This window comes from Juglans regia, chromosome 16 (genome assembly GCF_001411555.2).
Source record: "Juglans regia cultivar Chandler chromosome 16, Walnut 2.0, whole genome shotgun sequence".
NCBI classification, from domain to species: Eukaryota; Viridiplantae; Streptophyta; class Magnoliopsida; order Fagales; family Juglandaceae; genus Juglans; species Juglans regia.
The window spans coordinates 9,278,717-9,293,349 of record NC_049916.1 but is presented as its reverse complement, the minus strand read 5'-3'; the positions used below and the strand labels follow the sequence as shown (position 1 = coordinate 9,293,349).

Below are 14,633 nucleotides of genomic sequence, written 5' to 3'. Positions count from 1 at the left end.
AAAGAGTTTCCTTCAGTGCTACATTTTTGAAATCTTCTTAAGCATAAACTCCAGATATCTTGTGTTGATCTACAATTTCACACTGCATGTACCATAGTTTCAGGGCTTCCTATACACATAGGACAATTTGGATTATTCACCACCATCCTGTTAAATAGTTTGCACTTCGTGGCAAAGCTTAATGACTAGCCCTCCATAGAAACATCTTAATAGCATTTGGAACTTTGGTTTTCCAGATTCTGTTACAGACTTCTGTTGTATAATTACTAGTAGATGACTGCTCCTTTCTACTCTCTACTATTTCTCCTTAAAGATAATATGCACTTCTTACTAGATATTTATCATCTGATGTACATCTCCAAGCTAGTTTGTTTTATCTATCACAAAAGCTAATAGGCATCTTGCTAATCATCTCAACTTTAGATTTAGAGAACAACTCTTGCAACAAAGGTCTGTTCCACTGTTTTGTATCTCTATCAATCAACTCTTTTACTTTAGCTTCACCATCCAATCTGCTCACAGGGGTTTGAATTCTGAATGTAGTAGGTTGAGATATCCATTTGTCTTGCCAAATTTTCACCGAATCTCCATTGCCTATATTCCATATTAGTCCCTCCATATGAATGAGGCATTGCATCAGGGAAATCTTTGCAAGGGAAATATTTGCCTTCAAAGTCTATGCAGCAAGTGAAACAAGGTTAAAATTTTCAAAATCTCTAAATCCAAATCCACCTACCCTCTTATTAGGCTGCGTTTGGAACATGGAAGCAGCTGAGTTCATTTGAGTTATGTTCAAATTTAAGTCTAACCCAATATCCAAATACATAACTCTCAAATCACTAAATATCACTCAACTTAAGACTTATTTACACGTGGGACTCACAATATTTTTTAACTCAAGACCTCTTTACATGCAGGACCCATAACTTTTTTCAACTTTTTATAAATACATATAAATTCATGTTAACATCTAAATACATCTAAAATATCTTAGTTGGGCCCCACAAAACTCACTCTACCATCTCAATTCGCTACTATTCATAAAGAACTTAACTTATATCTACTCAGCTCAACATCCAAACGTAGCCTAGCCTTGCCTATTTGTTGTCAATTTAACAAGTGGATTTTAGACTTATTTTCCTTCTATCCCCACCAAAAGCCTAGCATATTATATTGCAATTATATTGGTCACTATTAATTCAGGTTATCATATATATATAAATACATACATATAGGATAATTTTATATGCAATCTATGTGCAGCCCTTGCATATTTCCTTTAAAAAAAAGTTAGGGTCACTATTAAAAAAGTAATTTTTTCATGTAGATTCCAGATTTATTCATTTTTTTTAAAAGAGTACGCGCGAGAACTACACACTTCAAAATTACAAATATCATTTCTCTATATATTTTTTTTTTTTTACAATTGAAAGAAAATTTGAACAGATAAGAAAAGTTTCTCCTACATGATCTAGAAAGTGATATATTCTGAATTACGTATTTAAATAGTCGATCTCTGAGATTTACCCTTTTATCTTTTTGATCCTTCACTAAGTTCACTTTCCAATTTTTTTCATTATGATCCTCGAATTTGATTCTCTTTCTAAAAGAAAATAACTCTAGACTAGGAGTAGCTCATTACATAATTCTAGACCACGACTCATCATTTTATAAAGCCATTCATAAAAGCAACATTACATAAATATTACAAAAGCTAGCTAGGACTAGCTAGCTCGTTATAATAAGCTGTACCATCAAAAGCAACTAAGTTTTGTTTGTCTCTATCAAAGAATGGCAACCAATTAAGTAAATTCGTTTTATTAATTAAGTGATTTCATTATAATATAAATCCACTTAAAATTATAGAAAACATTTAGACTATACGACAGTTAGTCTGTGTGATTTATAAGAATTATAGAATTCAAATTTAAAGAATAAAATTTTTATTTTTTAATTAGTTCGTAACTCTGGACCCATGACTTAAACGCATGCATGATAATATATTCTACATGATATGCATGCGTCTTTTATGGTGGTACCACTATATGGCTGTTACCCTAGCTAGCTACCAGCTAGCCCCAGCCTTCTCTTGTTGTATAAAATGCAAGCCACTCCCCCTCAAAACCTTAACATTATACGTACAGTACCACTATCAACAACTAACCCACAAACTCAAATGGCAGATCAACCATTATTGCGGGATCATGATCATGACTTCAAGGTGAAAAGCAGATTAGATGTCACCAAAACGGTGTCGGAATATTCATTGCCTGTAAATGGTGGTCATGACAGTTGCAGCTACTCCAAGAATTCCTACTATCAGGTATGTTCAAACCCTAGCTAACTGCGTGCCCGATCGATCGAGGGGGAGTAAACGTTATATTTTGTTTTTTTCCTGAGAAAAAAGTGACCATATATGTACATATATGAATTTACATCCCGAATCATGATATAGTTTCAAACTCTTTTATTTCTGAAAAGAAGTTAGTTAATTTTTCTCAGCATGATTGTCCAAAACGTGCTGGGTCTGATCTTGTATGCATGCATGCTTATGATGTTCATGATCTTATTTATGAGTATAATATCATGATCATGTGGACGTACGTACGCTGAGAGATTGACTAGCTCATCATGTTTCGAAATCAGATGATCAAGAAATTTGAAACTATATTCTTATTTCTTCTTCTTTTTCTGGTTCAGATTTTCAACTTTATTCTTAAATAGTTTTTTAGATTTTGTTCTTATTTTATTTTGTGGTGTACATGATCAAGACATACAAATTAATTAAGCAAATAATTAAATTAGGTCTAAAGATGAGGTCAATTACTTCCAAACACCTTAAAGTCTTGTGGGAGATTCCATTCATACATGATAGCAATTTCCATTAGAGTGACAAGAATCTACCTTGCAAGAGTGGAGTACTATCTTTTCCATTTTGTACAAAGGTGGATGCAACTACTCATGTTGTTGATAAATAATACAATATATATTTATATATATATGTAGTTGCTTATAAAGAATAGAAAGATTAATATAATCACCATGATATGGTCGTCCCTCGAGCTCCAGCTGATCATCTAGTTGATGATGAATGTTTCGTCCAATATTCAAGAGTACACTCTTCCTCTCTCTCTCTCTCTCTAGGTCCACCCTAATCCTATTTAACTTGATGCCTATTTATAACCCTATTTACGGTTCACTTTTTCTTTTTCCCCGTTAAAATATTTGGATCTACCATGATCTACTCTAGTACTGTTCTTGCCACCTGCAAAAGCTCAAAGGCCGAGCACTCTTCTGTCTTTGATTTGCTTGTATCGAGGTTTGAATTAGAAAAATTAGATATAATTTAGGTTGCGTTTCGGTGTTAAACTGAACTCAGTTGAGTTGAATTTTTTATTAATAGTAATGAGTTGAGTAATAAAGAGAATTATGTATGACTTATCTAAATTAAGTTTAAAATATGTTTAGATGTTAAGATGAGTTTAATACTTTTTATGGAAAATTAAAAAAGGTTGTGAGTCCCACGTATAAATATGTTTTAAGTTGAAAAAGGTTGTGGATATCATGTGTAAGAAGGTTTTGAACTGAGATGAGTTTAATAATTTGAGAGTTGAGTGTTTGAATGTTAGACTCAACTTAAAATTAGGTTGAATTCAATTGAACTCAATTGAGTTCAGTAACCAAACGAAACCTATAATTAATGATAAGTTTTGTTGAAGAAAAGATTAAAAACCAGAAAAGAAATTTTGGATATTGATAAGCTTAAAGGCCGAGTGATCATCTACTTAATTATGATCTACAAACCCTTTTTTTTAATCTTTACTTAGCTTATCAAAAGTGTCAAAATAATTACGAAAATTAAATTATATGCATCAGTCACTATTTACTGCTTCACACCTCACATTATATGATCAAAACACCCTCATATGATTTTATGAAAAAAAAAATTATAAATATGAGGTGTGAAAGTAAATAGTGATTGATGCATAAAATTCTTCAATAATTATTTTGATATGAATTGCTGGTGAAACTTATCTACATGATATAAAGTTCAACCATCGTAAGGGCAGATACATATATAAACCTTTTAAATAAAGAAAAAAATGCTTATGCTATCCCGGCCATAAATTTGCTGTTCTCTCATTGTACATAGGAAAAAAATATATTTTTATTAGTTCATATTCATATATTTTTTTTTTTTTAAAACATATTCAAATGCACAACATAGATACAAACGCATATATGGACAAACCGACTTTCAAGAAAAGTACCACACAAATATATTTAATAAAAAAATAGAAAGAAAATTATGAGACGTAACAAGAGAGAGAGAATGATGTTTACATTCACTTTGTATATTATTCTTGCCAAGAAAAATAAAGAGAATAGTACTACATTAATTATAAAATATAAAACAATCATTTATTATATATAAGTTCCCTAGCTAGCTAGCTAGCTAGGGTAGCTCCATTACACCTACTTGTCTGTATGAGATGTTAATTGATACTGTCACTCTTTGCCTATAGTAGACATGACCCTCACAACCCGAGGAGATTTTAATATTCAAACTCGAGACCATAAAAAAATAATAATAATTGAAGACAAAGCTTAGACCTTACGAAAGTGGAAAGTATATTTCTTGGTTTTCCAAGCGCCAATGCTATATTTTATATCCTGCTGATCCTCTCACACGAGTACTTGAGGCCTACAATAAATAAATTTTAGTAATAACACGAGATAATAAGATTTAAGTAGTTCGGCTTAAGGAAAAGTCTACATAATCAACTTGCAGATACGACGATCTTGAAGAAATTTACTAATAAAAAAATAGAATACAAAAGAATGGTAACAAATCAAAATCATTCAAATCTAAAGTCTTGATACAAACAAGCCGAAGAATCTCATTATAGAGAAATACATACTCATGAATTGATCACTATCTTACTGATCTGCGTATATCTCTTGATCATGTGCTCACTCCCCTTTATTCTCAACATTAAGATGCATTCTTATATAGACAAGAGTTACAAATTTTAGATATGAGGATAGACAAAGCATGGCAAGCCTTAAATTGGGTAAACAAATCAAATCTTGCACATAGGAGCTGCGATATGTTTCTTTCTTGGGTTACAAAACATGCTTGAAAAGAAAAAATGGTTTCCTTTTGAGATAGAAGACAAGCCAGTACTTCACGTACGTAGAGGAATTACAACAAATAATCAAGCTTAAGCTAGCTAGCCTTATACATGAACAAGTTTCACAAAATGCATAGACATACCCAAATTCACGAAACGTAGGTCCAGTAGAACTTGTAGAAATCCAAACACATGACCACTGATAACAATAACCCAAACACAATCAAATTCGAAAGAAGAGATGCCAAAAACACCAACACAAATTTGACCAGCAGAGTTTCCGTCGAGCAAGAAAGTGAGTGGGGGTTTATGAGAAGTCAAGAGAGAGAGAGCGAGAGAAAGGCGTTGTGGCTGGATCTTACGGCTTCGATGGTTTGGGAGGCTGTGTCTGGTGGCGCTGCTGCTGTGGGTGGCTACGTTGGTGGCTGGAGAAGACGCATGACGTCGCTAGCGACTACCGAGAGTGAGAGAGAGTAGGTCTGAAAGGGAAAATATACAAAGGATTCAGAGAGAGCGAGAGAGTGGGAAGGGGAGAAGCTTCGAGAGAATGGGAGAACTTTCATTTGATAGCCATTAAAACAAGAATTTCCGTCCAGTGGCCGTTTAATAGCCATTTATATAATAGTAGAGATATATATATATATATATATATGTTGATGGTCATTAACTCAATCCTGCATGCAACCAAAGCCATATATAGACTATAGTTATCATAAAAACTTCATTTTCCAAGAGGTGACATAAATTAACTAGCTTCAACTAAAACATCGTAAGTTATATCTCTTTCCAATGGGCAAGCACTTAATTCACATAACACCTCAAAGGAGATCAAGGGCTTGTCCTTTCATTACAAGAAAAATAAACATTAGTGACAGACTATTTGAGACAAAAACATATTCATTTTTGCAAGAAATAGTTGACCACAAATAAACAGTTTTCTTGTAGTACTGAGCTTATGGATTCAGCTGGTAAACTCGTTAATTAGATTACTCTTAATTGATTTTGTAGTTCTACTTACCAACAGAATTTAGTCGACTCAGTCATTGAGGAAATACATTTTTTGTTTTGTTTTGTAATTAGTAATGTTGGAAAGATGTATTTAGAACCTGTTTAAATATTAAGAATATCTGTGAATAGTAATGAAATAATTTGAGTTAAAATATTTTATTGAGTTTTAGGAAATGAGAAAAAAAATTGAATAAAAATATTATGAAGTTAAAAATTTGAACATAACTTTTTAATATAATTTTTGTTTTAAATTTTGAAAAAGTAGTATTGGTTTTTGTGTCTAATTTGGAAGTTTAGAAAAGTTTGAATGATAATCATGTAGTGATTAGATGAAAATTTACGTTGAAGATTTGAAATTGAAAACTGTTTTGTGTTTGAGTGATATTTGGAAAAGAAATATTTGAAAATATCTAAGAATACCTGATGACCGTTAATGTGTTCTCAAATGAACCCTTAAAATTATTCATCGATCTGTATTATTTGTGCACAGAGACTATCAGCAAATGTTGAAAAGAGAAAAATTGATGAGGAAATTGCCGAGAAGCTTGATGTCTTAAACTTCTTGTCTACTTGGAAAACAATTCGTATAGCAGATTTGGGATGTGCAACGGGACCAAATACATTTAATGCAATGCAAGACTTGATTGAAGCAATTGTTCACAAGTACAAATCCTTATGCCCTACTTCTCCATTGCCAGAATTCCAAGTCTTTTTTAACGACCAAGCCTCAAACGACTTCAATTCTCTCTTCAATGCTCTTCCAGCAGAAAGACAATACTTCGCAGTAGGTGTGCCAGGTTCTTTTCATGGTCGGTTATTTCCTGAATCCTCTCTCCATTTTGTGTATACTTGTTATGCACTTCAATGGCTATCTGCTTTGCCTGAAGAGTTGAGTGACAAGAACTCTCCAATATGCAATAAGGGAAGAGTTCATTATACAAATGCCCCTCATGAAGTGTTGAATGCTTATTCAACTCAATTTGCTATGGATGTGGAGAACTTTTTGAATGCTAGGGCAAAAGAACTTGTTCCTGGAGGGATGATGGTAATGATCTTATCAGGTATTCCTACAGGAATGCCTTACTCTGAGATCCCCACTGGTATAATGTTTGATTTTATTTCTTCAATCCTGATGAATATGGCAATAGAGGTAATTTAATGTTCTTACCATCACTCTCTCTCTCTCTCTGAACCTTCATGCATTTCTATAAAATTAGCTGATTAATAATTCACGATTTCACAAAAATAAATTCGTGACTTTATATGATATGTTAAATTTGTTTTACAATAAAAGTAATTTTATAATCTGATGTATCATGCACGTCAAATACACACACGTACACCAGTTGGCATGCTAGTAGTCATTCAACCTGGCCTCGAAACTATATGGGTGGAAGAAATCATTTTCTAACTAATTTTCTATCTACTATAAAGTAATTACAATGAAGGGAAAAAATGAAATCACATGCTTATTATATATTTGTTGAAGATTAAATGCATCGGGATAGGACCAATGAATTACTGATCATGATTAGGCAACACGATTTTGACTTCATCTACCTGGGGACTGAGTGCATACTGTTTCAAATATCATGCATGTGCTGGGATGCATGCAGCGTGTTGCATGGGGTAATACAAATTAACATGGCAAATAATGGTCACAGGGACTTATTAATGAAGATGAAGTGGACTCTTTCAACATACCATTTTATGCTGCCTCTCCTGAGGAGATGACAGGGCTGGTTGAGCGAAATGGGTATTTTAGCATAGAAAGGATGGAATTAACGAACCCAGCAACATGGTTGGGGTCAGGCCCAATTGACATTCGGGCATGGATGATGCATGTTAGGGCTGCCATGGAGGGCATCTTCACCGAACACTTTAGCAGACCAGAGATTATTGATCAAATGTTTCAGCAAATGACTGAAAAACTCTCCGACTGTTCTGAGGATTTGAAATCAAGATCGCAGGAAAAAGTTCAACTCTTTGTCGTCTTGAAGCGCAAATGATGCATGAACTATATATATATATATATATATATATATATATATATATGATTTGTGTGACTTATTTCTTGCTGATATTGTACCCTGTGATCGATGGTTAAGCACTTTTGTTGCTAATATGCTCGTTTCCTTTCTGAGGCCAGGTTTTGCAACGTGAATAAAAATAAATAATATCTCCATTAATTTCCTATATAATATATATATATATATATGCCTATGGCCGATTGGTTGGAATTTGAATTTATTTTTTCTATAAGAAAAATAATTTGTACAATTCTAAATTGTGGAAACCCCGCACAATAGTACTCCCTTTGATAAAAGAGAAATGCTAGTATACCGCATGAGCTTGCCCTCTCACTTTGACCGCTCATGTATTTTATTTTATTTTATTAATTTTTAAAATATTTAAATATGTTAAAAAATATGAAAAGAAAAAGAAGAAAAAAATAAAAACACAAATTTGTGCTAGGTGGCACGCCCTGCGGTCATTACTGGGCGGCAGTCTAGCATTATTCTCGATAAAAATAGACATATTTGAGATTAAGAAGAAAAAAAATTATTTTTTAATGTATTTAGCATTAGTTGATCATAAACCTCTGTTAGTTTGTGAGTAATGCTACCTACCCACCATCCCTTTTACCCATTTAATTAGAGATTATATATATATATATATAAAAAAAAAAAAAGGAGAATTTAATCAAGGGGCAACTCTCTGTATAATAAGCTAGTCAAATCGTACATTGACACAAAAGCATATCTGCATTTTATGTCTCCTATGTTCACTACAACAGATTAGGGAGAATAGGGAGAAGAAGAGAGAAGGGAAGATGGGGTCACGAGGGGTTATAAAACCCTAAATGCAAATGACGTCATTCGGTGTTTTAAACCAGACTAGGTCGTTTCATTTTAATTTTTTTCTAAACCGTAGTCATTTAGATCACTTGAGTAAAAGGGGTGTCATTATACATAAAATATATGTAATTATATATATATATATATATATATATATACACAAGAAATACGCATATTTTTTACGATAAACAATCGCCACTCAAAGTATAATAATCACCACAAATAAATATTAGTGGCTCCTTTAGCATCGCCGGAAAGAAGCCACAATTGTCGAGTGAAAAAAAGAAAATTGATGCACAAAACGAAAGCGCCGAGTTGAAACATTATTTGCGGCGACAAACAGTCTTCGAAATAAATACATAAACGTGCCGGAAAAGTTTTTTACGCAACTCCATATTCCTCATTGGAAAACATCATTTGCGGCGAGATACGGTCGCCGCGATTGTAGTTTTTATATGCAGTTTTTTTGCGGCAGATTAAAAATAGCCGAAAAGGGTGCTATTGCCATGAGACACTTTCGCCGTAAAGAGCATTTCCATCTTCGATATCTAGTATTCGCGACAAGGTAGACTCACCGGAAATGATAAACCTCTCTAGAATTTTTTTCCTTTAACTCGCTAGAAATGGATTGAAATTTTTTCATGTTTCAATTATACAATTTAGCCTGCTTTCAACATCAATTTAATCCATGATACATCTGATCAATTATATTTCCTAATAAGCATACAATATCATGAATTGATCATCATTGAAATATATATATATATATATGGTTAAACATCCCTAACATCATATTTTAATGAAAAGTGCTCAAATTGAAATTCATGATAGTTTAGTCTAAGTACTACTCCTTCCATCTGCAATATAGGGTAACTAGAGTTTCCTAAGCAATCCTTGACCATCCCTTGAAAGCTACTAGCCTTCTTTATGATCTTAGAACTGCCTTCATCTCAAAACTACCTTATTCAACTCTTCTTCTCAAAACTTGATGCCTTCTTCATTGATGTCAACTGCTGCAAACATGTACATTTTTCTTTAGTTCTCAAAGTCAACCACAATGTACATTCATCATTTCCATGTGAGTGAGATAGGGACAGAGAGATGCAACGGGCTAGCTAGACAGGTTGGGGATAGACTGTCTTATTATTTGATTGACCAAATAGAAATTGACTAAGACTGCTGGCACTAGATAGATTAATTGAATCTTGACTATTCATTCATGCATGGAAAATCCATAATAGAAAAACATTCATGAACATGGACCACCTTATATTAATATAAGCACTTATATATATATATATATATATATATATAGCATGATGCATGCAATACAATTCACTTGCATTGAATTCATCTAACAAAATAATTAATTTAAATATACCCATAAACAATGTTGCATTTATGGGTATATTTTGCAGCCTATGTCTGCAAGGCATACAAAGGCAAAATGATACACTCGAGGTCAGCAAATCACTTGTACCTCAGATCAACTAGAATACAAGGCTTATGTAATCAATAAAATTTGCAATACATTGAAATGTGCCAAAAGCCTTTTTACTTAATTGGCAAGTACATATATATGCTCCACTTCTCCGTTTAGCATGGCTTTAGAATGGCAAAAGGGGTAAACATATACACAAAGGATAATGAAAAGGTTAGGTGAACTTCAATTCATAAAAGTATGTTGTTGATATACATAGATTAAATTTAATCAATGGATGGAATAAAATGGGTTGAACTAAAATGTCATAGAGTACACACATAGAAATTAGCATCAAGCAACATAAATTGATCATTATTTTAATTGTATATCTTATTATTATAAAAGGATCATGGCCAAGAAAATAGGAAAGACTTGATAAATTCAAATGAAAATTGGGATAATATGCAAATTATGGTATGTAGAGATTGTACCAGCTCTAACTGCAGGACGCATATCTGGTTCCCAACTTTGTAAGGCCCTACTGATCCCCAATCGAATTTCTCCTGCAATCAAGTCCATCTAAATTCTTCCATATTCACAAATGATTAAGGTAAGATGGCAAGTGACAAGTTCAAGCAGAATTAGTATGAACATTCCAACACGTATTGAAGCATGGGGTTGAATGCTCATGACATTACCATTTACATTACATACAAAAGAGAAGATAATATTAGGTACAAATAAAACTCTAACATCAAATAAATAATATCTAATAAAATTCTCATGAAAGGTGGTTAATATTCTGACCTTAAAATCAACACCATACCAAGCATCCAAAGGCAGAAGAAGAAACACAATGGGAAGTGTTTGTTAAGGCCTTCTAGATCAAAATCCTTGACACCACATATAGCAAATTGTGGCAAAAGTGAAAGCAACTAGTGAAAGCCGTCTTGTGAGCAGCTCTAAATAAATGGAAACTCTTCAAAATATATGTATTACCCCACAAAAAACTTGTTTCCCAAAAAATAGGCCTGCCCATGCAGGACCTTGAGTCTCTCTATGAGAGTCTCATTGGGTCTGCCTTTGTGATTCCATGTATTGACTCATAAACTTGTCGTACTCAGCTTCCTTCTCCAGCAATAGGGCTACTTTCTGTTCTACTGCTTCAAATTAAATCTTGTAAAACTCCACATCTTTCACACATTTATCTGCACATTGAGTTAATGCTGCAAATCTTTCCTCAGTGTCATGATGAGATGATTCGGGAATAACCATTTCCTCCAACCCCCTTGCATACCCTAGCCTGTGGCCCAATACCTCCCTAAAGATTGATGCAACAGCATCCTTGTTTCGCTTTTCAAGCTCCAACTTAGACAACTTGCCAACCATCTCATTCTATTCAAGTTAGCAAAATTAAAAAATGTCACTGCTCTTAACATGAAATAAAAGGGATACATGTATAACTCCTTGGCATGGAATTATGTTTAACTTATTCAATCAAACTCACTCACATATTTATCTTCTGTTGTTGGAGTCACAAATTTTCCATTCTTCTTACTCCACCTTACATCCTTAAAGAAATCAACCAAATGCCCATCACTCTCACTCTCAAACTACAAATATAAGCACATATTGCATTAACGTCTATTCGAAGATGTGAATGTGTTAATACCTACATTTGCATGAGCCTTATAAAGGAGGTTCGTCCAGCCGTATGGTTAGTTTGTTGCTTCTCCCTATTACTTTTATTTTTCTCAAATATCATCTACAACTCAGAAACCAATATCAACATCAGTCGAAATTAATAAAGTTTGTTGTTAATCAATGTAAATTCTAAAATGGCACATCATTTGATCTCAACCAATGGGACTTTCCAAAAATTCTACACTTGACCATCATGCGCATAACTTCACCCAAGTGGAGGGTGAAACCAATGCTAGCACATTGGCAAGAGCTTCTTCATGAGTCTCGTAACGCTTGTACATTTTGTGAAGATCACAGCAAATATGATTGAACCTCTTCCTAAGTGTCTTTGTTACTGTATCGTGATGATTCTTCTTCGTCCAGTCAAGGATGAAGTCGGCCTAGAAAGATGCACCAAACACATTAATTTTAAGTAGATCAAACTGACAAAAATTAATATAAATAACCCATCTTAGGTTTTCGTGTTATATTACCCGAACACGAGCAATCAATTCGTCCTTCTCATTTTCTGATAAACCATGCTAGCTAGGTTGACTCGGGTCAACATGGTGCTTCACCAAATTCTTTGCGACTCCTCGTCCACGTTTTTAGCTAGCCGGTACTTCACCCACCACAACAACCATTTAGTAATCTACACGTTCAACCGATAAATGCAAGAGATGACAAATTAGCATCAACATATAGAAGGGAGTTAGAAGAATAAGTATAGGATGAAAAATCGCCATCATTAAACATTACCATCGGTCGGGATAGGCGAGTCCACCTCGACCCACTGCTCTTGCAGTTCTGTGCTTGAGACTAAATCAAGTGCCTCGGTTGAGTCATCCGAGGTTGACATTGCATTGTCTCTGAGATTCAAGGCAGAAATGGGTGTTCTACCTCTAAGTTTTGTGTCACAATCTCTTCTCCCTCGATCATAGCATACACCGCGTGATCGGCCTCTTCCTCTTTCTCTTCCAGTTATAGGCATGTCCTGCATACAATGTAAATACAATGTCCATAAATACAGTGCAAGAAATATCAACCATTTTTGTTAAATACTGAGTATTGTAACCACAAGTTGTAAAAAATGACAATAACACCAAACAATAAACAATCATCATGTTTCAAGGAATGATATAGTCTCCATTCAACTAAAAATATAGGGTTATGTTCATGACTCACCTAATACAGCCTCTAGGTATAGATCTAGTTCACCTCTTCGTCATCAAGAGACTGTCTTCTTCCATACTTCCCTCATGGTCGGTGTTGTAAGGGGAACTTGATTTGCTGGTATCGCCATTGATAAAAGTTTGGTCAAGGTTGTGATTAGCAGTTCCCAATATCAATGATGCATCAACTTGAGTGGGCTCAACATCAGGCCTATGCATGGCTTCTCCCAAACCATTGTCATCAACATGGGCCGATACATATTCTTCGAAAGAATTATCCTCTCGGTACAACTCAGCATTGCTACTATGAAAAGCATTGTCTTCAATCAAGTTTCTAGGTAGAAGATCATACACATTTCTATTGACAACCTTTTGTACTGCATACTAATGACCAAGGAACTTACGATTTTTTAGATAGAACACCTATGAAACTTGGCACACCAAAACAAATGGTTCATCATTATAAAATGTATGGGACATAGTCACACTAGTTACATGATCGCACACAAGTATCCCTCGTCTAGAATCAAAGATGTCAAACCAGTCATAATTGAATAAGTACACATAGTTTCATCCCATGTAGCGAATTTCCAAGATGTCTATTAGAAGACCAAAGAAGTCAACACTTTGACCATCCAGTTCACTAATAACCAGAACACCTGAATTTTGGATCCGACGATGTTCTTCACGTTTCCTCATGTGAAATCCTATGTCATTCATGATGTACCCAAAATAGGACACAACCCAAGGGTCAGGACCACATGCAAGTGCATAGATATCATTCGAAACATCATCGAGATTGTCAGCACGTAGATTTTGAATCTGTCACAGTTGGGAAGAAATAACCGCATCAACCTAATCCATGTTTGTTGCAAAAATGCATAACCATGTGATGGGAATGAGTTACTAAATAATAAACTAAAATACATATGTGTTACTTGAACCAATCTGGGACTTTTGTCGCGTGCATCTTGTCGACATTGTCAGAGTACTCTTCATTGACCTGCATGTAGTGCTCACTGGACAAAAGCCCATCAGTTGTCATTAACAATAGGTGATGGAAGGTATTTAAGTAAGTAAATAATTGAAGACTTGGCACTAGTTGAAGGTACTTACTTAAGGTATTGTCTAATCTCTCCGCAATTATTAAGCACATACCATTTGACTTTTAAGAACAGGTGATCGTGTAATCGATGATGTGATGCGAAACCCATGGGGCACACCTCCTGTTTGAAAATACTTAGTCCCTCTTGTACACCATCTTCTCCCCCAGTATCAAAGTTCCTCTCTTGGGGATTGAATCTAGACTCAACACCATAGAGGTACATGGAGCAAAAATTCAAGCATTCTGCAT

General features: G+C 34.2%; 1 protein-coding gene across 1 annotated transcript; it reads left to right on the top strand.

The window, feature by feature from the left end:
* Positions 1 to 2,123: 2,123 nt before the first annotated feature.
* LOC109018914 (loganic acid O-methyltransferase-like) lies at positions 2,124 to 8,326 on the top strand. The gene is made up of 3 exons (XM_019001106.2): positions 2,124 to 2,323; positions 6,634 to 7,293; positions 7,808 to 8,326. The coding sequence occupies exons 1-3, from the start codon at positions 2,177 to 2,179 to the stop codon at positions 8,150 to 8,152; spliced, it is 1,152 nt and encodes a 383-aa protein (XP_018856651.1). The 5' UTR covers positions 2,124 to 2,176; the 3' UTR covers positions 8,153 to 8,326.
* The last annotated feature ends 6,307 nt before the right edge of the window (positions 8,327 to 14,633 follow it).